Consider the following 26,896-nt stretch of genomic DNA (forward strand, 5'->3'; position numbering starts at 1 on the left):
TTTCAAAATTAATTTCTGGCCACGTCTCCTTAAGTCAAAAATACATCTAAAGTTATGCTGGCTCACTCTACTGTACCAGGAGGGATCCAGGTATCAGGTGTGTGCCAACAGATACCAAAGAAACAAAAAACATGAGCATATAAGACAGTTTTAGACTGTCTTTTAGAAAAAACCCAGGCCTTTTTTGGTGCTCTAAGAATGCATGAAGTCTTTTCCAAGTCTGGCCTTTGTTCTTGCCTGGACTGAGCATGGCATGACGGTCCCTCCATTCAGGATGACCCCACCTCCACTGCCCCTCACTTACCCTCAAGTCCCTGTGAGAAAGGAAAGGCTGCACACAATTACATGCTCCATCAGGACAAGAATGAAACCTGCCAACTCTGACTGTGATTGTGTCACACCCCTGAGCCAGTGTGATGTGTGTGGAATGTGGCCCTGGTCAAAGGACCTCAGCTGAGAGCCACTGAGGGCTCTACTTAGACTCTGGCTGCACTGGGTGAAAATCTTGCTTATCAGTCAGGTGAGCTCAGAGGGCCTGCTCTGCTCTGTACCCGAGACGCCTCAAAGAAATCACAAGTCAGGATTTCTTCAGGCCAGACAGAGCCAATAAGAGCTGAAAACTCATCTGCCTTAGACTAAGGCCCAAATCTGTCAAAACACATTGAGAGGATGGAGGTTTAATTCACGACGAAGCCATACCAGAACTGTGCATTTAGCTCACAATTCCAAAAGGCACGGAGTTAATAACTATTTCAATTGCACTTGCCATTAGAATAATAATCATAATAGCTTTCCATAAAAATGACTTGATTTTAATGTCTTTGCAGCTTGATCTGAACACAAAAACCCTGTCAATACAGTCAAACCACTTGCGATTATGAACAAGGAGAGTGGACTGGTGCTTCCTTTTAGGCTGTTTTTATAAATAATTACTCAACATGGTTCATCAAACATTGACTGAAGACTTAACTCCAGCAGGTACTGGAGCCTCGGGGAATTAAGAGCTGGCAGTGCTCACGTTTGCACAAGCTTTGTAATAAACCCAGTCTGATCGACATAGCAAGTGTGTGGGTTTGCCAGTCGAGGATTATTACGACATTAGGTAGACAAGGACACTGAGGCCCAGAGAAGTAAGGAAGACCACATGCAAGGTCAACAGCAGGGCTGCAAACCCAGGGCCCTTCGCACTGACACTGACACTCTGCAACCAGGCGCACTGACACTGACACTCTGCAACCAGGCAAGTTGCACTCTGTCTCCCAGGAGGCAGAGGTGAGACCAGAAGAGCAGGAATTTGCACAGATAATCAGGCATGGGGTGGAAGGCAAAGGGAGGGGGTGCCTCCGTGTCAGTGGTGGGGCTGGGGCAGAGGCCAAGAGAGGACTTAGGAAGGGAGGGCCCCCACTGGGGCAACCAGGCAGAGGGCAGAAGCTAGACGGAGGCCAGGGCGTCACAGGGCCAGATGCTATCCTGCTGGCTGGAGGGGGGCTCCAGCAAGGGTAGCAGGTCTCAGACAGACATGTGAGGTCAGCAAATGAGACACCTGCACTGACCAGCGTGGAGCAAGGCCTTGGCAGGACCAACTCGTACATGGATGACAGGGGTGGATGGGAGTCTTGGGGGCCCAGCAGGCAGGGGCGGGGGGGGTGGGGTCCTGAGCTCACAGGAGAATTTTATGAAGATGGATCTACACCTTGTTCTAACAAAATACATGTCAGATGGGTGAAATATTTCACACAGAAGTATGGAAACAGGAGCCCTGAAAGGTTCTGGCATGTGTCACCTATTCCTTCGGGTGCTGCACCTGGTGCTCATCCTTACTGACCTGCGGAAGCTAGTTACCTGGTAAGGAAACCAACTTCTGTCCACTGTAGAAGGTACAGGTACCACCTCTCCTGCCTCTGCTTCTGAACCTGTTTTCAGTGCCCTTTGCCATAAAGGCACTGACAGGTCAAACCTGTCATTTAGATTTTTAGGCTTGGAAAGACTTTTCTTAAGGCTCACACGAAAATGTAAGAGATATGCTGCCCAAACAACTGGCTAAAATTTAAAAGACTGAAAATGTCCAGGCAGTAGAAGAAAGGGAATTTCCATAGATTGCCTTCACAAACGAAAACTGAACAGTTTTCTGAAAGACAGTTTGTTAGTATGTCTTCAAATTCAGAAACACACGGACTCCTAAACTTAATACTCCAAGAATTTATATTCAGGAGGTAATCAGACTAGTGCATGTATGTATAAGGGAGTTTAAGTTCTAAATGTTGTTCAATGCGGGGAAGGGGAGGCTAGTAAGAAACAAGTTCCTTTTATAAAATAGATGTTAGCTACTTAAAAAAATGATATATCTATATGCACTGAAATGGGAAAAAAACCTCCATAACATAGTAAGTGTGGAAAGTGGTTTATAATGCAGCATATATAACATCGTACAACTGCTATGAAATTTGCACGTGCTTATAAGATGGGCACAGGGTAGGGTTTTAAATATGTTACTGAAATCTTGGGCTGGTGGCCTCAGGTGGTGTTTTAATTCCTGCATATCTTGCACAATGCCTGACTTTTCTGTAAGTATTTCTGTGGTCAAGAAAAGCAAAATACCTCTCATTAAAAAGCAAACAAACAACCCCCCCACACACACAAAGATGGCAATAACAGTGATGGAAATGCCCTCTTTCCCAAAGGTTGGCCTGTTTTCTAGTTTATAAAGACGGAGGCTCCTCCTTCTGTGTAGAGTGTGTAAAACGTGCAGTTTCTGTGTGGAGGCTCCAGAACTTCACCTGCTGGTAGGAACTTGTGCTCTTTTCATTGTGAGACAAGGATCTCTTCTAAGCTGCTGAGGGGCTGCTATGATGGCAGGAGGACAGTGCCCCTTCGGAGTGAGAGGATGCACCTCTGGCTGCATGGGATCTGGCCCAGGTGACATGCTGCCCGGCTTTCCAAGGACAAGCACCTGCACGTAAGTGACAGGACACTGCAAGTTGGAAAGGGGGCAGAGGAGTATGGCTAGTAAGAACCTTTACTTCAGTTAAGAAGAAAAGGGGATTATGGTACAGAAAGTAGCGGCCGTGAAAAGTGCAAGGACCGTCCTGCACTGAGATTGCCTAGTTCCCAACTGTGTGGAACTGCTGCTGGCTCACTGGTAGTTGGGGTCAACACTGAGGCCTGGGACCAGGGCTGCAGTTCTGGCCCTGAGGAGAGGAAGGAGAGGGGCACTAGGGCTTACTGCTCTCTGTTGAGAGGCTGAATTCTTGGTTCGGCTACTAAGGTCTGGGGGCAGCAGGATGCCCGTGCAAACAGAAAATGAGCTGACCAAGTATACACCATCCATACTGGGAGGGGTAGGGAGCAATGAGGTGTCACCGCTTAGAGAGAGGAATTACTGGGGAAGAGCAGAGCTTCCCCAAAAGAAACGGGAGGAGCAATTTCCATTACAGTTAAAACATATCAGTTAAGAGAATGAAACAGTTTCACCCCAAAAGAAAACCAGTTTATGAAATATCCAACTCCTAACAGTGAAATGCACAACTGTATTCAGTTCTCCATGTGGACTGACAGTACAGCGCACAAAGAAGACGCATTCTGTCAATCTTGTGGGGCTTCTGGGAGGTGGTGTGTGAATGGCTGATGACACCATCCCAATGTGTTTAGCACCATGGCCAGGAGCTCCCACAGGGGGTGTTGGTGGGGCCATCAGTTCCAGGTCCTGGAGGGTGGGTCTGAGACCCCATCTGACTGGGAAGGAGCCCCTGAAGACGACCCAGGTGGAAGCCACCGTAATCAGATTCAGAAGATGCCTCGTATGAAATGCGAATTTCTGGAGTACATCAGACAGTTCTTGGGACAGTACTTTAGACTGCATGGCTCCAGAGCTCACAAAAGACTTTCAACAGCCCTTGCCACCTGTTAGAAACCTTCCTGCTGCTCCTGCCCCATGTCAGAGGCAAAGGGGGCAGACAGAATGCCCCTGAAACCAGTCTCTCATCCACCTTCACCTGTGGGGTCAGAACCAAGGCCCTGGCAGAGGGACGCCCATCACGGCACAGCCGTGACTTCCCTCCATCTTGCTTGCCAAAGGCTACCATGTGGGACCCGCTCTCTTCAGCCCACACTTTACTCCTTGTCACTGAATGTGAGCTGGGCCATGCTGGCCCCTCCCACTGGCCCTCCTTGCCTGCTCTGCCTGAGTCACTAAGTCCAGACCTGAGATTCTCAGTGTGACTCATGGTGGGCCCGCGCCACAGAGCCGGCTGTCCCATGGGAACACTCATGTTCCTGAGCACTGCGATGTCTCTGGAGGCCCTCCTGGCACCCTAGGTGGTGCTGGTTGTGTCCAGGTGACTCACCAGACAGAATCTGGTATGACTGCACACTGGAAGCCCTCTGCACGAGTCCTGAGCCCCCTGCCTACCTTGTGTTCCTAGAGCCTGAGCACACAGGCCCTTCTTAATGGACACTATTTACCTGGTTCACCCCCAAAAAGGGCACCAGCACTGCTTGGCAACATCAACACTACAAGGTTTCAATCTAAATAGGAGTTAATACCTACTTTAAAAATACTTTAGAAAGTGTTTTGAAGATATTCTGTCTTCTGTTTAAAATACATTACATTTTTGCCTGTTTTTAAAAAATATATCCTGGAGTTCCCGTGGTGGTGCAGCAGTAACGAACCCATATACATGAAGTATACATGAAGACATGGGTTTGATCTCTGGCCTTACTCAGTGGGTTAAAGATATGGTGTTGCCGTGAGTTGTGGTGTAGGTCACAGACGTGGCTCAGATCTGGCGTTGCTGTTGGCTATGGTTTAGGGCAGCAGCTACAGCTCGGATTGGACCCCTAGCCTGGAAATTTCCATATGCTGTGGGTGCAGCCCTACAAAGAAAATAAATTAAAAATATCTATCCATCTATCTATCCATCTATCTCTCTCTATCTATGTCCTGAAATAGAATGTGAAATGTTAAAAACAATTTAAGATTTTTCTTTTGAGTTTTATGATAGCAGATGTAATAGCTTTTACCCTAGCTGTATAACTAAGATTCCAGTAAGAAGTTTAAATCTTAAATTCAAAACAAGCAATGTAAGTGCTGGGTAGGGCAGCGTGGAAGTTTATTTGATTAAATTACAAAGCAGGAGTTCCCGTCGTGGCACAGTGGTTAACGAATCCAACTAGGAACCATGAGGTTGAGGGTTCGATCCCTGCCCTTGTTCAGTGGGTTAACGATCTGGCGTTGCCATGAGCTGTGGTGTAGGTCGCAGACGCGGCTCGGATCCTGTGTTGCTGTGGCTCTGGTGTAGGCCGGCTGCTATAGCTCCGATTGGACCCCTAGCCTGGGAACCTCCATATGCCACGGGAGCGGCCCAAGAAATGGCAAAAAGACCAAAAATAAATAAATAAATAAATTACAAAGCAAAAAATACATCTTATTTATATTTTTAATTGCTGGAGAATGACTGTTTTTAGATATCTGGATAACTGAAATAATACTAGATAAATAATGAATGAATGTATTATTGAATGAAAAAAAAGTAAGTAAAGTAAATAAATAGGAGTTAGGCAATTGAGAGGTGGGGAAAAGTATCACTCAGAAAACAGAAGTCCAGGAAAACAAAAGCAATTGAATAAAACAATAAGCAGCTGAGACTGGAGCTTCCTGGTAGCCAAAGCAAAAAGTACAAATAAGTAACACATCTCTTATACGATAAGAAGAGTATAACAGTTCACAAAAGCAAATACATTTTTCTAGTACTGAACTCTAAAATGAATTTTTTTTCACCTGAATTTTTAGATAAACATCGGTGAATGCACAGTGCATAAAAAACAAAACTGTAATAATAGTTTAAAAAAAACTAAAAAGAAAAGAACACTCTGTGCCCTAAATTAACCTACACTAGAAACTGAACATACAAGTGAACTTCCAAGTGACATTTCCCAGAGCACAGAGACAGGAAGACCATGTCCTTGGGAGGCACCCTAAGCCTAACCCAGTGGGCCTCAAACCAACCTCTCAGGTAGGGGTGACCCACCCAGCACCTCTTGTCACATATCAGAGACTTGTTATGGCAGAAGAGCCAGTCAGAGCATGGAGCCCAGCATGTCAGCAGCTGGCCAGTGTGCAGCACGTGAGAGCCCAGGGGATGGATGTTGCACTGGGGACAATGTCATTTTCTTCTGGAAGTTAAATGGCCTGTCAGCTTTCTTGCCAGCTACTCAGGAGCATGTCTCAGTATCTGCAGGAAAGGCATGGTGTCTCCTAACCACCAGCTCCCAGTCTGCAGAGTGTCTCACCAGGAGCCACCCCACCTCTTCCCCAGGACACACAAGCCAATTCCTCCCAAGATGGCTGGGAGTTGGTATGTTCTGTGGACAGACATGACTTACTGTCCCAGCTGCCCTAGAGGGATCCTGATCATGACCTTCACACAGGGCAGCATCCTACAGATGTGCCAAGACGGAGAGCAGTGAGCTTGCTTGCTAAATGAGGCTGCTTAGCATGTGAGGAGAGGCTGCCAAGAAGGGCAGTTTCCTTTTGGCATATACACATGGGCCATTCTCAGCTCAGGCCAAAGGTTTCCTGTTTCTTGAGAAGGACACGCAGCGCCACATGTGCAGGAAGATGCCAAACATCCTGGGCAGGAGGAGCACGTCCTATCTCCACCCGAAGCTGCAGCTTGGTATTTAAGTGACTTGAACATAGTAAGGGAGGTCCTAGAACAAGGTCCAACAGTATTGTTTAGGTTTGCTAACATTACTGCCTTCTTGTGTAACCCTCCTACCCATTCCTAAAAACCCTAAGTGTAAGAATTTGAAGCCTGCACTTGCCGTTGGGGCCCTTTCGGCAGAGTGGTTCTCGGGATTTCTGGGCACCTTCTTGTCCTCATGACAAGCACACATGGCCCAGGGACAAACCAGAGCTGCATCAATGAGCAGGACTGTCCAGTTGGATAGGCCCTGGCCAGGCGCCCAAACGAGGGACCAGGGTCAGGGATGCTCACAGTAGTGCTGGGTGGGGCGACCCAACCAGGCTCAGAACCGCAGCCCAAGGGAGGAGGCGGCTGGACTTGGGTGTCAACATCAGCTTGGGCCTCTGGGGGTGGGTGAGGGGAGAGAGGACACAGAAGCTGCAGATGGCACTCGTCCTGAACTGACTTACTGGTGCTGGGCATTCAAGTGGACATCAATGCTGGGCACAGTAACCATCGAGCTTTTCCTCCTTTTCCAAGTCTGGTTCACATACTCTCTTTGCCTAAAATCGCCACCCAAAAGGCTGTGGAAGTCACTCTCACTGGCAGGTCTGGTACCTCCCACACCCAAAGCCCTCAGGTCAAAGCTCAGGTGAAGTCCTGACCCTGAGACCTTGAAGGCACCCAGCCTCTTACCTGCTGTGTCCTCACTGCTGGAGGAGCCCTCTGGGCTGGAGAAGCTGGGGGGCTCTGGAGGGGGGGCCCAGCCCTCGGGGGGCAGGCTCACAGTGTATAGGCGTCGTGCAGGCCGGACCTGAGTGTCACTACCTGCGGGAAGAGGCAGGGAAGATGCCGTGAGACATTTACTTGATTCTCCAAATTCACTGAAGGCATGAAGTCACGGCCACAGATACTGATTTTTTGTGTGTGTCTTTTTAGGGCCATACCCGCAGCATATGGAAGTTCCCAGGCTAGGGATAGAATTGGAGCTGCAGTTGCCGGCCTCCACCACAGCCACAGCAACACAGGATCCGATCCATGTCTGTGACCTATACCACAGCTCATGGCAATGCCAGATCCTTAACCTACTGAGTGAGGCCAGGGATCAAACCCGCATCCTTGTGGATACTAGTCGGGTTTGTTATGGCAGAAGAGCCACTCAGCTGTATAACCAGCCAGGAAAAATGAATGAGCTATGATTATTTAAGTTCACATTAAGTTACTTATTATGTAAACTTCTGGGTTTTTATAATATGATGTAAAAACATAACTAATTCACGAGGAAGAAGTAGAAAATAAAAAGACTCCATATAACACACCCCTCATTATCACAACATGAATCTCAACATTGGTGAATAACCTTCTGGAACTTTTTTCCATATATGCTAACAACCCATATGCACTGTGTGTGTGTGTGTACACATATGCATACGTGCACACAGACACACACACATCTTAATGGGATCACTCTACACATATTTTATCTTTTTATCACATATTTATCATTATCATATTTTATAACATTTGCATATTATAATATTCAAAAGTGAACATGATAAAATATTAAGATATGTTTAAATCTACATAATCCTTTAATTGCTACATGATGTTCCATGTTATTGGCAAATTTAATTAATTTAACCACTGTCCTAGATTTGCACATAAAGGTTCACTACCACAAGCAGCTGCTATGGCCACCCTTATTACTTGACCACGTGGTCCCCTCAAACACACCCCTGGAAATGGACCTATTGACCTGAACCATCCAGAAAAGCAGCTTAAGGTGCTGCCCCCAGGTCAACACTTCAATCTCCATGTCATTCAAAACACAGCAATGTAACCTTCTTTATCCAACATAAGTGGGTGTCCCAATGAGTCTTTCACAGAAAAATGAACATTTAAAAAATGTATTTATTCATTTATTCATTCATTCTTTTTTGGCCTCACCCACAGCATATGGAAGTTCCTGGGCCAGGGATCCAAACTGAGCCACAGCTGCAACCTACACCATAGTTGTGGCCATACCGGATTCTTAATCCACAGTAGGAACTCCCTGAACATTTTATTTTAAAATAATAACCACAAGGGTTGAATGAAATGACTAATATATATACAACAGAATGTGTGGTTTCAAGACGTTTAAGTGTAAAGACCTGGGAATATTTTCAAATTCTTCTGCCATCAATATATTTGATTCTCTTGAAGCTAAGATGTAAGAATGTAGTTCTTAAATTAATCTGATCTGCCCAGTTGTTCCTCCTGGAATCAAGGGCAGAGTTGGAGATGTGCTTTCAAGCAGTCTGTCCCCTCTCGGGGAATATTTGGTCATTTTTCACAGAGTATTTTTGGAAGCTTTTAATCAGCTAAATTTTTCTTAGTAAGGAAGTCAAACAGAACTTGGAAATGTTACTGTTCACTGAATTGTCAGGCTGTGGATGGGCAGCCTTGTGGCAGTGAAGCACGAGGTGATGAGGAAAAAGCTGGCCCAAGGCAGCATTGCCAGCTACGTGGCTGGCAGCCTGGGATGGAGACAGGCCTCCAGGCCTGCTTCCTCACCTCTTCTGGGTAGAGAGTGCACGTTGGGGTGTGGTCAGATGCCATGTCCCTACCTGGTGCTCAGCAGTCAGCAGGACGTGTGGTGCCCTCCCTCTCCCGAAGCTCTGTACACAAAGGACATGAAGCTCTTGTTGGTACTAAAAGCTGTAACTTCTCTTCTCTGTTATCACGTCCTTCAGACTTGGCCGGGGCTCCTTCTGCCACGCAGGATTTTAAACTTTACAAGGTATACTTATCAACATTTTCTTTTATGCCTCTGGGCTGCATATGAGGCTTTACAGGGAAAAGCTGTCCCACGGTTCCTCCCAGCCCCGTGACGGTCCCCACTTCTCAGATTTATATTCTGGCTCCTCCTGGGATTTAGACCAAGTGCAGCTCCTGTCACTTTTCCGGCCAGCCCACATACTCAGTGTTCTTCACCCTGCTGTCCCGCCCCTCCCTCCTCAATGTCAGCTAGACTGTGGGTGCCATTCAAGTGGTGTCCCAACAGAGGTGCTGCCACCATGGAAACGTCCTACATCTGTGCGTCCCACATGCTGGCTACTACTCAAAATGCAGTCTGACTGGGGAACTGAGTTTTCACCTCCAGTTAATTTTGTTTAAAATGAAATAGCCGCCTGCAGACAGTGCTGCTGGTCACCCAGCTCCAAACCCACAGCCTCCATCCTCCAGCCCAGCATCTGGGGCCAGTTTTCCGCAGGCAGCCTCTTGCCCTTGAACTTTGGGGTTTTGCTTTCACTTGTCCTGTGAGCACTCTTGCACTTTCATCTAAGAACTCTTTCTTCTGGGAAATTCAACATGGTTATTTGTCTCGAGAAGGTGGACCTTACATCAAATCTTCTCTACAGGTATGTGCACACTGGTCATCTCTTGAGGTGACGCATGCTATAGAGGCCGGTTCACAACAGACACCTAAAACAGGCAAGAATTTTACACCGCAGAGATGAGCAGTAAAGCTCTTGGGAACAACCCACAGCCTTCTGCTTCTATGCACCCATGTCTCCCAGCTGGATGCATGTCTCTGGACCAGGCTGGGACCCCCGCCTCTGTGACAGCAGTGGCGTTCAGCTCTGGTGCCTTCCCCATCTGCTGCTTGTACCCAGCTGGCCTCCACATCCTAGGGACAGGAGGAAAGCAGCCCAGCGGAGGCCAAATAACCCAGAGGAAGGAAGAGGCAGCAGGGTTGGAGCACTATGAGCTGAGGCAACACCAAGAGTCCTGGTATGTAGACCATCCCCGAGGGAGGTGACAGAAAGGAGGGCAGAAAAACATTTGAAGGAATAGGTCTTGAACAATCTCCACGTAGGATAAACATCACAGGCCCAGAGACCCAGAAATGTGGGGAAACTGCACCGACGCACAGCCAGGCCGATTGCAGAGAACCAGCGCAAACACTGATGCAGTCACGCCAGCGAACCTGGCAGTGGCCAAGATAAATGGCAACTTCCATGATGAATGCAAAGTTTATAAACCTCCCACACTGTGTAAATAAAACAAAGTGTACATATAACAACGAAAAAAAAGTGCAGAACAGGAGTACTGGCTGTGGCGCTGTAGGTTCAAAAAATCTAGTGTTGCTGCCGGTCCGGCACAGGTTCAATCCCTGACCCAGGAACTTCCATGTACTGGGCAGGGTGTAGCCATAAAAAAGTAAAATAAAAATGCAGGGGAATGATGACTGCCAAATTCTGGGAAGACAAGAAAGGAAGTGGGATGGCGAGGGGATTTAAGGACTCCACCTACAGCGCTGTCATTATACTGGGACATAGCTGTCCTGTAACACTGTGTAACTTTAAGGTGTACAATGCAATGTTTCATTTATATGTTGCTAAATGATGACCATTGAAGGGTTCACCTCACATGGTTACATTTCTTCTTTGGGTGAGGACATTTAAGATCTGCTTTCTCAGCAACTTTCAAGTACTGTTAACTGCAGTCACCATGCCGTATGTCAGATTCCTGGAATTTATTCAGCCCACAGCTGGAAGTTGTGCCCTTTGACCAACATCCCCCCATCCCCCACCCAGCCGCTCTCTGTTTCTTCTGTTTCTATGTGTCCCTGTTTTTAAGACTCCATGTGTGTAAGTGAGATCACACTGTATTTGCCTTTTTCTGTCTGAATGAGCTCATTCAGCATAATGCCCTCAAGGTTCATATATTACTTTTCTTAAATGACATGAAACTTTCGAGGAAGTATGACAAAACGTTAAGATTTGAAAGATCTATGTGATGATGGTTCAGAGGCATCTGTGGTATTATCAAGGTTTTAGAAGAAAATATTCACATCTTAATGGAAAACTGATTGCAGCTTGTATCAAAAAGAGCTTTTTGGGAAGTTCCCATTGTGGCTCAGCGGAAATGAATCTGACTAGCATCCATGAGGATGCAGGTTCAACCCCTGGCCTCACTCAGTGGGTTAAGTGTCTGGTGTTGCCTTGAGCTGTGGTGTATGTTGTAGCTGCAGCTCCGATTGGACCCCTAGCCTGGGAACCTCCATAAGCCGTGTATGCGGCCTTAAAAAAAACAGCTTTTCAACATTTCTATGGTCAACTCCAGACATGTAGACGTTTCTATAAACAGTATGTACACAGCAAGACAAACTGAGGCCATGCAGCCTGCCTGACAGACCCCGCCCCCCAGCCACCCCACTTGCTATTTTTGTATGTTTTAAAACCTTGTGCCCCATGCATATTTTGGAGCTGCCAGAGAAAGACCTAATTTTCCTCTACTGTAAAAAGATATTTAAAATGAACTTGTAATATTCCTCTTTAAAAAACAATTAAAAAAATTTTTATGGCCACACTCATGACATATGGAAGTCATATGAGGCCAGGATTGAATCTGAGCTGCAGCTGCAACCTATGCCACAGCCACAGCAATGCCGGATCCTTAACCCACTTCCCTGGGCCAGGTATCAAACCTGCACCTCTGCAGCAACCTAAGCTGCTTCAGTAGGATTCTTAACCCACTGTGCCACAGTGAGAACTCCTAACATCCCTCTTTTATGTGTATCTAAGGGAATCTAAGGTCCACAGCAACTAGATAGGTACCTTCATCCATCTAAAATGCATTAACAAGCTCTTAGCTCAGTCAGAAATCCAAACCAACCTTTTTTCTTCTGGAACTCTGACCTTCCTCCAATTCTGCCCTAATACAATGATTTTAACACTTCACACTTCCCAAATTTCATTCTTTTAAAAATTTCTATGGTACTAAGTTCCTATTCTTTCTGAATTATTACAATTAGTAGAATGCAATTGATCAAAATAATAATTACTTTTGATAATTATTCAATACAAAGTTAAATCCTTTTGGAAATGAGTCTCTTAATTAGAAGAAAGAAACATGGAAGAGATTTATTACTGGTATAATAAATAAGTCAGGGTTCTAACATGCATTTCAACCTATTTTTCATTTTTACAGAGACAGCCTGCTGAGAAACTGAACACATCAATAAGTACATGACAGTGTATAGAGATTTTTCAATAGCAATGTTACTTCATTTAATTCTTTCTGACTTACACACTATAAATCACAGAGAAATCCATCATAAAAGATTCTTTTTAATAATCTATCAGCTGATAACTCAATTATTTCCTTCAATTTTGCTGAAAGCAAAGAAATGGAAAACATCTGACCTGTCATTGGAATAACTGTCACCCATCATTAGAATAGTTCACTTTCTTTACTCAAGGCCTCTACCAGGTCCCAATGTGGCTTCTCCACCCAGAAGACCCTCCTTCTGTAAATGGAGAGCAGCAGCCACGGAAAAAAAACAAGAGAACAGCCAGAGGACGTGGGGAGGGTCTCTGTGACTGTGGCCTGGGGCAGCCATGGAGTCCTGGGGTGTGGGGCTGGCTCTGGGAGGCGCCCAGCACAGCCAAAGGGATGCCCACCAGCAATCACGATGCCGACCAGGCCTCATTGAGCAAGTGCCTTCATTGCTGTTTCCCCCAGCCCAGGCATGAGAGCAGGTGGGTGGGAAGCATAGAGGATGGGGGAGCAGCCCCGAGGACACTGAGCCCAGAAGCAGGGGCAGCTACCTAGCAGATAGATCTGCCTGGACAGCATCCAGAAAGAAGCCTCTAGAGCTGACGGCTGGCAAGGGGGCCAAGAGGCAGGTGGGAGCCCTGGCAGGCCAGCTCCATGCGCCAACAGAGGGCAGACCCTGGGTCTCTGGGGAGTCTTCCCAAAGTGAATGCTGGGGACCTCACCCTCTCTTCCACCTCTGAAGAAGCACCAATGGGATCACAGAAATGAGGAATAGCGCAAGTGTGGGGACAGACTTGAGAAGATCACGGGGAAAGGAGACCAAGACCACTAAGACACGGAAAATGAACTGGAAGAGGAAAAGATGTGATCACCTGGGAGCCCCAAAGTCTGATGACCCTCAGGATGACAGCACAGAAATCACCAAGGAAACAATTTTTAGCCTGATTCTGCACTAAAAGGGCCCATGAATACCCAGTATGGTGATAAAAACAGACCCTCACTGAAAATGCAGTGTTAGATTTCAATTCACTGGGTGAAAAAGGAAAACCTAAAATAATCCCAAGGCGGGTGAAAAACCAATTCTATTCAACGGGACTGAGAATCAGAATGACACCCGACTTCTCAACAAGTCAAGCCTTCGTTCAAAACTATGAGCGAAAATGACTTCTAACTCAGAATTTCAAACCCTGTGAAACTGTCAAGTGTAAGAATAAAATATTTTTTTTGGATGTTCCTGTGTGGCTCAGGCTGCAATTGCAGTGTGGGTTTCATCCTTGGCCCAGGAACTTCCACATGCTGTGGCTGTGGAAAAAAAAAAAAAAAAACAAAACAGAAAAGAAAAGAAAAAAAATATCTTTTATAGAGTTGCTATATGATCCAACAATCTCTCTCCTGGATATATCCTGACAAAACTCTAATTTAAAACGGTACATGCACCCCAATGTTCATAGCAGTAGTATTTACAATAGCCAAGATATGGAAACAACTTAAATGCCCACAGACAGATGAATGGATAAAGAAGATGTGATACACACATACAATGGAATACTACTCAGCCATAAAAAGAATGAAATAATGCCATTTGTAGTAACATGCTTGGATCTAGAGATTATCATACTAAGTGAAGTAAGTCAAACAGAGAAAGACAAATACCATACGATATAACTTACAAATAGAATCTAAAACATGACACAGTGAGAGTTCCCATTTCGGCTCAGTGGGTTAGGAACCTGACTAGTATCCATGAGGATGCAGATTTGATTCCTGGCCTTGCTCAGTGGGTTAAGGATCCGGCATTTCCATGAGCTGTGGTGTAGGTTGCAGATGCAGCTCCTATTCGGTGTTGCTGTGGCTGTGGCTGTGGTATAGGCTGGCAGCTGCAGCTTCAATTTGACCCCTAGTCTGGGAACTTCCACATGCCACAGGTGGGGCCCTAAAAGGAAGGAAAAAAAAAAAAAAAAGACACAGTGAACTCATTTACAAAATAGAAACTGATTCACAGACATAGAGAACAAACTTAAGGTTACCCAAGAGGAAAGTGGGGGAGGGGGGTGGGGATAAATTCGGTGCTGAGAATTAAGAGATACAAACTACTATATAGAAAACATCACTCATATCTGGAATCTAATATACAGCACAAATAAACCTTTCCACAGAAAAGAAGCGCATGAACTTGTGGTTGCTAAGGGGGAGGGAATGGGATGGACTGGGAATTTGGAGTTAATAGATGCAAACAATTGCCTTTGGAATGGATAAGCAATGAGCTCCTGCTGTATAGCACTGGGAACTATATCTAGTCACTTGAGATGGAGCATGATAATGTGAGAAAAAAGAATGTATATATGTATGTGTGACTGGGTTACTTTGCTGTACAGTAGAAAACTGACAGAACACTGTAAACCAACTATAACAGAAGAAATAAAAATCGTTTAAAAAATGTAAAAAAAAAAAAAAAACAGATAAACAACAAGGTCCCACTGTACAGCCCAGCAAATTATATTCATTATCCCGTAATAAACTATAATGGAAAAGAATAGGAAAAAGTAATCTGAAACCAAATTTTTTTTTTTTAATTCAAAGTTCCCCAGATATTTATCTCCCAAGTCCACTTTTCCGGAAGCTACTAGGGAATGTGTTTGAAGGAGCAAACCTAACAAGGGAAAATCAAGGAGGTCCGGGGGGCTAGAGGCACCTCCGCAGGGTGGAGGTGGGGAGGGTGCAAGCAGCGGAGGAGACAGGCCAGGCAGGGTCAGGACCACAGGCAGAGAGGCTCCAGAGGGAAAACTGGCACAGCTGACTGTATCAGAGGCAGCTGAGATTCAGGGAGCGAGGCCAAGATTTGGGGAAACACTGGAAGTATGTAGACAACTAAGCAAACACACAAAGAACCCAGGACAATGACTAAATTCATCAAGCTCCACCAACTCCACTAAAGTATGAGACAGAATGATCCCATGCTCTGAGATGTGGGTGGAAAGAGTGACAGGTATCAACTCCCAAGTGGTGAAGGCGGGAGACAGGCCCAAGGAGAAGGACCAACGTGTCCTAGAAGGATGCAGGCTGGGGGGGCATGCTCGCCTCTGGTGGGGATGAGGGACCAAACCCTCAGCCCCCTTGAGAGTCAACAGATAAGGCTGGAGAACAGAACAAATGGGAAGCATGGACAGTGTGCATTTAGGGACAGGGTGACAAGTCCCCAGTTGGGATGGCTGCTGCCTTTGGAATAGGTGTGTCTGTGCTACGGTGCTCAGACAGGATGAGCCTGCTTTTTTAAATTCTTGTGGGATTATTTGACTCTTTAAAATATATGTAGAGGAGTTCCCATCGTGACTTAGCAGTCAACGAACCTGACTAGTATCAGTGAAGACACGGGCTCGATTCCTGGCCTCGCTCAGTGGGTTAAGGATCTGGCGTTGCCATGAGCTGTATGGTGTAGGTCGCAGACGCGGCTTGGATCCCGTGTTGCTGTGGCATAGGCTGGCGTTTACAGCTCCAATTTGACCCCTAGCCTGGGAACCTCCATGTGCCGCAGGTGCAACCCTAAAAAAGACACCCCCCCAAAAAATTTTAAAAATATATGTGTAGATATATATGATGGAGAATAATGTGAGAAAAAGAATATATGTATATATATATATTTTATACATATATATAATATATATGTATGACTGGGTCACTTTGCTGTACAGTAGAAATTGACAGAACACTCTAAACCAACTATAATGGAAAAAATAAAAACTGTAATAAAAAACAAGATAAATATATGCAGATACAACTGATAAATTAAAATAATACTAAATGCAGTAACAAAAAAATAAGGGTCCAATATGGGCTCCTGGGTAACAGAAATTCACCAAAATATTGGTTGTTGTGGCTGTTTACAGATTATGCCCTCGCCTTTAAGAAGAAGCGGAATTACCAACACTCTCCTAAAAAAAAACCAAAAAAAGTAAAAGTGCTTCTGTAAAGTGAACAAATCATAATCACCATGCTTTGTCCTAACTGTACAAAGAACACTTTCTCAACCTCATCCAAGGACTGACTGGCCAAGGCCCCTTCCCGCATTTACTGCATCTTCATACTAAAAAGACGTGGACACTATTGCGGCTCGGATTTTCACCAAACGCCTCCTCCGCGAGCCTCATGCTTTCAAGGGAACTCTCAAAATGACCTTTACAGAATTTTTCATATGACCTACATACAGCTTTTATTTGTCTATTTGGTTGTGATTTCACTGTTTTGCCTTCAGCCTTAAAATAAATTATCATGCTTTTCCTTCAAAATTCCTGGGATATATGGCTTCAAAAAAATATTTTGCTCTTTCACAATAAAAAAAAAACAACAACAACACTCAACAATCTAGGAACAGCAGGAGCTCTGACATGACAAATGGCACCATGGAACCCGATAGCTGACATTACACTCCACTGAGGAAGCCTGGGCACTGCCTCCCCCTGAGATCAGAATGAGACCAGGACTTACAGTCTTGCCACTATTCTTCAACCTTATACTAAAGTTCTAAGAAGGTAATTAGTTGAGAAAGAAAAGAAAGGGCATCCAGACTGAACAGGAAGAAGGAAAGTATCCCCACTCACAGATGTGACCTTACACATAGAAAACCCTGAAGAATCCTCACACACACAAAGACGCTTAGAGGTAATAGGTTTGGCAAAGTTGCAGGATACAAGATCAATACACAAAAAGCTATATTCTCATATTTAAGATACTATTGTCTAATCCAAGGTCAAAGGATTTATTAGTATTTCCATATACTAGCAATGAATATTCCAAAAAAGAAAACAATTCCATTTATAATAGTTATCAAAAAGAATAAAATACTCTGGAATAAATTTGTTTTTAAGTGTAGAATTTATAATGAAAACTACTATTGTTAAAAGGAATTAAAGATGACTTAAAAGGAAAGCTATCCTAAACTCATAGATTGGACAAATTAATATTAAGATGCCAATAATCCTCAGAGTGTTCTGCAAATTCAATGCAATTTATATTAAAATTCTGACTGCCTTTTTTTGTTGTTGCAGATATGGAAAAGCTGATTCTAAAATTCAGGTGGAATTGCAAAGGGACTCTGAAAAGCTAAAACTATCTTGGAAAACAATGAAGTTGGAAGACTTACTCTGATTTCAAAACTTACTACAAAGCTACAATAATTAAAGCATTGTGGCACTGGCTTAAGGGCAGACACTGAGACCAATAGGATAGAACTGAGAGCCCACAAATGCACCTAAAGATCCATGGCCAATTTTGACAAGGGTGCCAAGTATACTCAAGGGGGAAAGGGCAGTCTTCAACAGGAGGGTATCCACAGGCACAGGAATAATCAGGAACTCTACTTCACATAACAGACATCATGAACTCAAAATGGATAAATGCCTTAAAAGTAAGAGCTAAAGCTACCAAAACTCATGGAAGAAAACTTAGATGAAAAATGACCTTGGATTTGGCAATAGTTTCTTAAATATGACAACAAAAACACAGATAATGAAAGAAAAATGTAGATATAATGGAGTTAATCAAAATTAAAATGTTTTATACTTCAAAAGACACCATCAAGGAAGTGAAAAGCTAACTTGTGGAATGGGAGAAGATATTTGCAACTCATAGATCTGATAAAGGTCTAGAGTTCAGATCATAACCAACTCTTACAACCCAAAAAAAAGACAAACAATCCAATTAAAAATTGGGCTAAGGAGTTACATGTACATTTCTCTAAAAAAGATACACAAATGGCCAACACCACAGTGAGGGCAAATTCACACCCACTAGGACGGCTATCAAGACAACAGAAAAGAACAACTGTTGCCAGGGATGTGGAGGAACCGGAACCCGGCTGCACGACAGATGGGGTAAAAAGTGGTGCAACTGCTTGTGGAAAAGTTTGGCGGTTCCTCAAAACGTTAGACATGGAATCACCACATGACCAGCAATTCCACTTCTAGGCTTACAGCCAAGAGAACTGAAAACACATGTTCACACAGACACTGGTGTGGGGGTGTTCAAATCAGCATTATTGATAATACCCTAAAGTACAGAAACAACCCAAATGTCTACCCGTTGATGAACAGATAAACAAATGCAGCCTATCCACAGAATGGAACAGTAATCAGCAACAAAAAGGACTGATGTACTGATCCTCGTTACACCACCAGTGAACCTGGAAAACATGCTAAGCCATCTAAGCTTCTCACTGGTCATCACTACACTCAGATGTAATGTGACTTAGCAAACATGAATCTTAATGTGAACAGCTGTCTCTTAACCACATCTAGGAAGGCAAACAACGTCTTGGAGTGTTTTTTTTTTTTTGAAGTGATTTTATTTAAAATTTTTTTTTATTTTCTTGCTTTGTAGGGCTGCACCTGTGGCGTACGGAAGTTCCCAGGCTAGGGGTCAAATCAGAGCTGTAGCGGCCAGCCTACACCACAGCCACAGCAATGCAGGCTATGAGCTGCATCTGCGACCTACACCACAGCTCATGGCAACAATCGATGCCCAACCCACTGAGCGAGGCCAGGGATCGAACCTGAATCCTCACGGATATTAGTTGGATTCGTTTCCACTGTGCTACAATGGGAGCTCCCTGAACTAATTTTAAAAATGAAAAGTCAATCACGTTTGGCCAGGAAATGTACATGTGATGGGCCGCTGGTCATTATTTATCATTTATCTTCAAAGGGGGAACTGGCCTGGAATTTGCAGTTTTTTTTCCTGAGAAAGGACCACCTACATGTGAAGCCTCAACTGTCCCACCTCATTTTTTTCTCCACTGGCCTCACCACTGGTGAATAATCACTGTTAAAATTATCAAGCAGAAGAGGGAAGAAAATGCAAATAAACCCTAAAATTTTCAAAAGACCAAGGACACTGGTTTGGACAAATCTGGACAGAAAGCCAGGACATCACAGGTGGCCTGTCCCTCCTGTGAGCAGCGTGTCTCCCCACAGCACCTGCCTGTCTGAACTGTCTGTTATTCAAAACCCCCGGGGTCTCCCGCAGGTGGAGTGGGTATTGAATCCATCGTGTAGGCAGCAGCACGCCAGGGGCTTACATCACAGACATCCATTCTCTCCCTGTCCTGGAGGCTGGACTCAGGACAGAGGTACCAGTGGGCGGGTCCCAGAGGCCTCTCTCCCAGCGTGTGGACGGCTGCCTCCTCACTGTTTCCCCACATGGTGGCCCTTCTATGCGTGTCTGTGTCCTGATGGCCTCTTCTCATCAAGACGTCCATCACACTGGATTAGGACCTGCCCAGCAGCCTCATTTCAACTTCACCACCTCTTAAAGCCTGTCCTCAAATACCATCAACACTTTGAAGCCCTGGGGATCAGGGTTTGACTGTATGAACTTCAGAGGACACAATTCAGCCCCCGACAGCACACTCTTTGGAAAGTGAAACCACACTAAACAGCAGCCACACTCCCTCCAGTATAATCCCAGAGAGACGGGGCACATCCCACCCCTGTGGGCTCTGTCAGACAGCAGCAGGCAGCGGTCCTGGGGGACACGGCAGATGCTCAATGCCCTGGACCACACACAGGCACAGGAGAGGACCCAGAAAGGGAACTCAGTGGCCGTGGTTTGTTCTGAGGGACAGGCTTGCGCAGCCCCCGTTCGGGAGGGACACCCTTTCCTCGTGCTCATCCATGGGCATGGCTGCTCAGGTTAGACAGCTCTGGGCGTGCCTGGCCATCCCGTGGCCACACTCAGGGTTGTTTGTAGGATCTGGCCTGTGGGCAGCTGGCACACCTTGGGCCTGTCAGGCCTGCCCACCAAGATCGGTCAACCAAGTGTCAGGATGTGTGGACACAAGTGACTGAGCCAGGCCAGCAGGAGACCAGTGCTCAGGGACAGAATCGGTTGGGAACAGAGCACAGTGAGGGGCCACTGCCAAAGAGAAATGGGACAACCCCGAGAAAGGGTTCCCAGAATTCTGCAGGCTCAGGTCCACCTGGGCAGTGAAGGGCTGCAGCCCTGCCTGTGTCCTGCTCAGCGGCCCCTCACCGGTGACACTGCCACGCTGATGAGAACCCAGAGTGAGAGGAGCCTCTGCTGCTGAGCACCCCACTGCTCAGGGTCTTCAGACAGACGTCTGTGAGGAGCAGTGTCAGGGGCCCACCCAGGGTGGACAGTGACTGGGGCAGGGTGACAGGGAAGACTGGGCGGCAGGGTTAGCTATCCAGTCTCTACGACAAGGAACAGCGTGCAGATGAACCCAATGCAAACGGCAACCTTGACCTTGTCCCTGGCTGGCGGCGCCCATGTTGGCTTCTTCCTTCCCCAAGCTCAGTAACTGTCTACCAGAGCGTGAAAACGATCACTGCCCACCCCCCCCCCACCCCCCTGTGAGGTCACAGGGACTCATGCTCACCTGACACAGGGCGGATGCTGCCCCCCTTCAATCTCTCAGGAGCCACTTTCTCAAGTGGGTTTTTGGAAGCTGGAGTCACTGGTGCCTTCTTTTCTTGGCCATGTGGAACATCAGGGTAAAGTTTCTTCAGCACTTTTCCAACAAACACTACAGAAGCAAGCAATTTGCAAAAGAAAAGAGTTACTGCTGGCAGTTTTATTTACATTGCAAATAGATTTTATATAAAACAAGGACATCCTGGAGTTCCTGTCATGGTGCAGCGGAAACAATTCTGACTAGGAACCATGAGGTTGTGGGTTTGATCCCTGGCCTCGCTCAGTGGGTTAAGGATCTGGTGTTGCCGTGAGCTGTGGTGTAGGTTGCAGATGCGGCTCGGATCTGGTGTTGCTGTGGCTCTGGCATAGGCTGGTGGCTACAGCTCTGACTAGACCCCTAGCCTGGGAACCTCCATATGCCACGGGTGCAGCCCTAAAAGGACAAAAAAATAAATAAAAAACCCAACAAAAAACAAGGACTTCCTGACATCACCACCATCCTGCTACAGGACATCACTGGGGTTGTCCCTTAGGATGCCCCAGCACTGTCCCCCAGAGGACCCCTGGCACTGTCCCCATCAGAGGACCTCCCAGAACTGTCCCCATCAGAGGACCCCCCAGCACTGTCCCTATTAGAGGACCCTCCCAGCACTGTCCCCATCAGTGGACCCCCCCCCCAAGCGCTATCCCTGTTAGAGAAGCCCCCGAGCATTGTCCCCATCAGAAGACCCCCCAGCACTGTCCCCATCAGAGGACCCCTGGCACTGTCTCTCCAGGACACCTCCTGACACTGTCCCCATGGAAGGACCTCCAGGCACAGGATGCCCACAAGTGTGGGCACAGAGTCGAAGCCCTGTGGGGAGGATGAGGACTGGGACCTGGGGGTCTGTACCTGGGCTCATACTTCTGTTCTCCCCTCACCGCATCTCTGGCTGAACAAACATGGAAAACACAGACTGTGAGCTGCTTTCAGACCTGGGTTTGAGTTCCTGGCACCCATGTGCCCCAGGAGGATGGGGCCATGGCAGACACATAGGGCAGACACGTAGGGCAGGCACCGGGCAGCCCCCGGCCCCCCTCCAGCACCCGCCTGCCCACCAGTTTCTTACAAAGGTGTGCAACCTTCACTTTTTATTTTGGTTTACAATTCTGCTCTAACTAGAGGGCAAGAGCTGCCACAATGAATAAATATTTCCGTCCCAATTTAAGCGTGAACAACGAACAGGTATGAATCTCAAAACAGCATCCTAGAAAAGGTGAGGGGAAAAGGTTCATCAAATGAATTTGTTTTAACCTTCTTAAATTTAGAAAAAAATCAGCAAAGAGAGAGAAAGCTGCTCTGGCATCTGGGGAAGAAATTGGGATCCTAGAGAGAGCCCCAGCTCCTCAGGTGATGAGGTGGGAGGTACATGGGGGCGCCGAGCTGTGTGAAGGGACATTGAACTGTGTGAGGGGAGGTGTGCCAGGCAGCTGTGGGCATGGAGGGCAGGCCCTTGACCCTGAAGACAGACCACCGCTAACTTCATCACGTTCTCAGGCAGTACGCACATTAGAAATAACCCCCTTCACCAGTTCCAGTTGTAAAAAACTCAGTTTGGGTCTAAAAACACAAAAGGCCTCCTCAGAAACCTCTGAAATCCCAGCCTGTGTTCAGCGGGGCTCATGGGAAGAACGCCATGTCCTGAGCACCAGAGCTTCTGGTTGGAGGAAACCATCCTGGTGACAATGCCATCTCTCAAGGCCATACCTGTGGCCAGCTGAATAGCACAAGATTCAGCCCAGGATGGTCCCAGTACTTCTGTAGAACAGGGCCTGAGGCAGCACCTGGGTCATGGTGAGAGGTGGGCCGTTCTGTGAGATCAGGGCTCAGAGATGCATTCGAAGGGAAGGTTCCAAAATTTCTGCTAGAAATCAAATGGCCATGTCCATTTCCTTAACTAGCAGAGGGGGAAATGTTCTATTCCAAGATATCAGCGTGGCAATTTCTAGGGAAACAAAAGGCAGATAAAGTAAACTTTATCTAGGAGTTCCCTTGTGGTGCAACAGAAGGGTCTGGCATTGTCACCACAGAGGCTTGGGTCTCGTGGTGCAGATTCCAGGGCCACGAGCTGGGGTCGGGGCTTGGCATGCAAACCAGCTAAGGATGAGAAACAAGGCTGTGCCTTCAAAATTCAAAAACAAATGTTAATAAAAAGTACAACTTAAATATAAAAGTTTAAATCCCAAATTAATATTTGGTAGGTGACTGAGGGGAGAATGGCACCCAGACTCAGATGTGCTAATTCATAAAGGTCAGAGGGCTGTACAATTCATACTTTATCAAATGGGAAAGATAATTTTCCAAAGTTTGAAATTTAAAAATGAGCACAGGAGTTCCCATTGTGGCTCAGTGGTTAATGACTAGTAACCACGAGGTTGTGGGTACGATCCCTGGCCCCACTCAGTTGGTTAAGGATCTGGCGTTGCCATGAGCTGTGGTGTAGGTCACAGAGGTGGCCTGGATCCCACATTGCTGGGGCTGTGGTGTTGGCCAGAAGCTGTAAGCTCCGATTAGACCTCTAGCGTGGGAACCTCCATATGCAGCAGGTGCGGCCCTTAAAAGACAAAAGACAAAAATACAATACAATACAATAAGATAAAAGTGAGCACAGTAGTCCAAAAACTAAAAGAGAAAACCTTTCAGGATCCTAAGCTAAACAGGATTAAGCATCCTGTAAACCGAAAGCGCAGCGCGTTGTGCATCCTACATGTGTGTGTATTAAAACCTCACAAACAAAAACACACCTTTTTCTGCAGAAGCACATGCTTCCCTACAGCACATGCTTCACAAAGGGATGAGTTCAAGGGCATCATGCAGCATGACTGCTTTCACTCCTGGCAAAGGCTGGTTTCACATACCACACACAACCTGTGAGCTACTTATCCAGGGTCTTGTCAACAGGCACGAGGACCGATGACCCCAAGAGAAGCCAGCATGTGCATGTCAACAGCAAGAGTGGGAGCTGCGTCTTCAATGAGGATTTTTAATTAGCAAGTCTTAACCCACTCCAAGTGTTCAGGTATCTCAGATTAAAATAATATGGCTAATAAATATACATGTCTAATACTTTCAGTTGCCACAATTTAAAGCATAGAGTCTTTTTAAAATAATATGATTTTTAGGAGCTCTCTTCATGGCTCAGTAGTTAACGAACCCAGTTAGTATTCAGGAGGACTCAGGTCTGATCCCTGGCCTTGCTCAGTGAGTTAAGAATCCAGCGTTGCTGGGAGCTGTGGTGCAGGTTGAAGACAAAGCATGGATCCCGCATTGCTGTGGTGTAGGCTGGTGGCTACAGCTCCGATTCAACCCATGGCCTGAGAACCTCCATGTGCTGCGAATGTGGCCCTAAAAAGACAAAAAGAAAAAAAAGAAAAAAAAAAAAAAAGAAAGACTTTAATTTCTAAAAAATCAGCTTTAAAAGAGCAATGTATAAGAATTAATATACTTTCCATCAACTAATACTGCTGGAGGACTCCTTGGTGAATATCACTTTCCACCAGCATCTGAGACAACACTGTCTGAACATTGTCCTCTGAAGCAAACAAGCAGTTGGCATGGACCTGCCCCAAGTGGGCAGTACTCTGTTTTTCGAAGGGGCCATGGGGCTGCCCCTGGGCAGTCCCACTGGGCTCCTGTCACAAGAGGAGCTCATAGTCTACTTAAAGAGAAATTACCAGCTATTTCAGATCAAAAGAAATGCTGTATAGCCACCAGACTCACTTCTCTGAGCCCCCATGGCTGTGAAAGAGGTGGGAGCCCCATGAACTGCCTGCAGCTTCCTACAACCAGGGACTTAATACTAACTGGCCAAACCTACTCAGGGATTCATGTTAAAAGCAGAACATAAATGAAAGGTTATTTTTTTCAGGATACCGGCACACAGTAAAGCATCATTTTTGAAAAGCATCTGTCATCTTTGCTCTGAGGAAATGCACCTTGTTCCTGTGTGTGTACGTGTGTGCACGAGCATGTGCACGCCTACTGCAAATGTAGGCCTAAAAATCAATTTAGAGGTTAAAAGTCTCTTTTCTGCTTATTTTCCACTCTGCTCAAAAACAGAAAAGAGCAGGAGTTCCCATCGTGGCTCAGTGGTTAACGAATCGACTAGGTTGTGGGTTGGATCCCTGGCCTTGCTCAGTGGGTTAAGGATCTGGTGTTGCCGTGAGCTGTGGTGTGGGTCACAGATGCGGCTCGGATCCCGCGTTGCTGTGGCTCTGGCGTAGGCCAGTGGCTACAGCTCTGATTCGACCCCTATCCTGGGAACCTCCATATGCTGAGGGAGCGGCCCAAGAAATGGCAAAAAGACAAAACAACAACAACAACAACCAAACAGAAAAGAGCAGAGCAAGGCCCTCTGGTCCAGGAAGCAGCTTCCTGTCGCCATGGGAACCAAATGAAATGCCTGCCTCTTCCCCTTCCTTACACCCTGCTCCCCACCCTGGATGCGCCCCTCTCCTGGCAGCAAGAGCAGGTTGTAACTTGAAACTCTGGTGTCTGTCAAAAAGTAATCAGCAAAACATAAAAAGCAGGGGAGCGGAAGCTGAATGCTTGCAGGAGACAAGGACGGCCACTGGAACTGGGGCCTGAGACACAGCAATGTGGAAAAAAAAAAAATTCTGGAATTCACAGGATGAGAGGTCAACAGGGCAAGCATCTCTGTGTCACAGGGAAGAATCCTCTCAATATAGCTTCTGGAGAGGACTGCAGGGAAACTTGCTATTTCAGGTTGAGGACACAAGCCAACAAAACTAGTTGTCAGCAAAGTGTTCTTTGGAAATGAGACACCTAGGAAGAATTGTAAATACATGTACCTCAAAAGGAAAGTTTCCTTGTCGGTGGTAAATGACTCAGTTCTGAACTCTTCTTGCAGCAGGTATGTGTTTCAGAACCTAACAGCTGGGTATGACAAAGGAAGGGGTTTGCTTGCTCCATTTGTAACAGAGGTGCCAACAGCAGCATGTCAAGGAAACAGGTTTCCTGCGCAATGGGCGTCGCCCTGCACGCCTCCCAGCCTGGAAGCCCCTGATGGGGGGATCAGCTGTGCGGTTAGGAAAGGCTCCTGGGGGGGAAATGGAAATCGGAACTTTTTTTTCTATGATAGGCCATGCTGAGAAAAGCCAAGGAAGATGAAAAATATGTGGTAGAAAAAAAAAAAAAAAACCTTTGATCTTTGAGACCCGAGTTACCCATTAATGCCAGAAATATCTTTCTTTTCCTTAAGAAGTTCATTATGATGACAAAGTTCTATGCATTCCAACACCTGTGTACAGAACATGCTTTACCTCACATTGCTATAAAACCATACATTTGTTTTGATTAAATATATACTGTCGGCATTCCCGTCCTGGCTCAGTGGTTAACAAACCCGACTAGGAACCATGAGGTTGCGGGTTCGATCCCTGCCCTTGCTCAGTGGGCTAACGATCTGGCGTTGCCGTGAGCTGTGGTGTAGGTCGCAGACGCGGCTCGGATCCCGCGTTGCTGTGGCTCTGGCGTAGGCCGGCGGCTACAGTTCCGTTTGGACCCCTAGCCTGGGAACCTCCATATGCCGCGGAGGCGGCCCAAGACATAGGCAAAAAGACAAAAGTAAAAAAAAAATATTTCCTGTAAGGCTTTCTGATAATGGGTGAGATTAGAAATGATACTGACTCACAGTGAATCTCCAGCCAAATACTTCAAAACCTTTGTTATCATCTCTCCG

At 46.2% G+C, this 26,896-nt stretch overlaps 1 protein-coding gene across 7 annotated transcripts in view; it reads right to left on the reverse strand.

Moving 5' to 3' along the window:
• The window catches only part of ERICH1 (glutamate rich 1), a 51,940-nt gene that overhangs the window by 19,475 nt on the left and 5,569 nt on the right, over positions 1-26,896 (reverse strand). For all 7 annotated transcript variants that reach the window (XR_014829681.1, XR_002339062.2, XM_084999724.1 and 4 more), the window contains exons 2-3: positions 21,121-21,267; positions 7,380-7,511 (exon numbers count right to left, since the gene is read on the reverse strand). Coding sequence is in view for 5 of the 7 variants with exons in the window: in XM_084999724.1 (XP_084855850.1) it covers positions 7,380-7,511; positions 21,121-21,267 (279 nt within the window). In the remaining 2 variants the exon portion in view is untranslated. The remainder of the gene's footprint in view (positions 1-7,379; positions 7,512-21,120; positions 21,268-26,896) is intronic.

This window comes from Sus scrofa, chromosome 15 (assembly GCF_054392235.1).
Source record: "Sus scrofa isolate SSC_HxYL_T2T_F1_AM1 chromosome 15, Sscrofa_HxYL_maternal_Yorkshire_Landrace_v2.0, whole genome shotgun sequence".
Lineage (NCBI taxonomy): Eukaryota > Metazoa > Chordata > Mammalia > Artiodactyla > Suidae > Sus > Sus scrofa.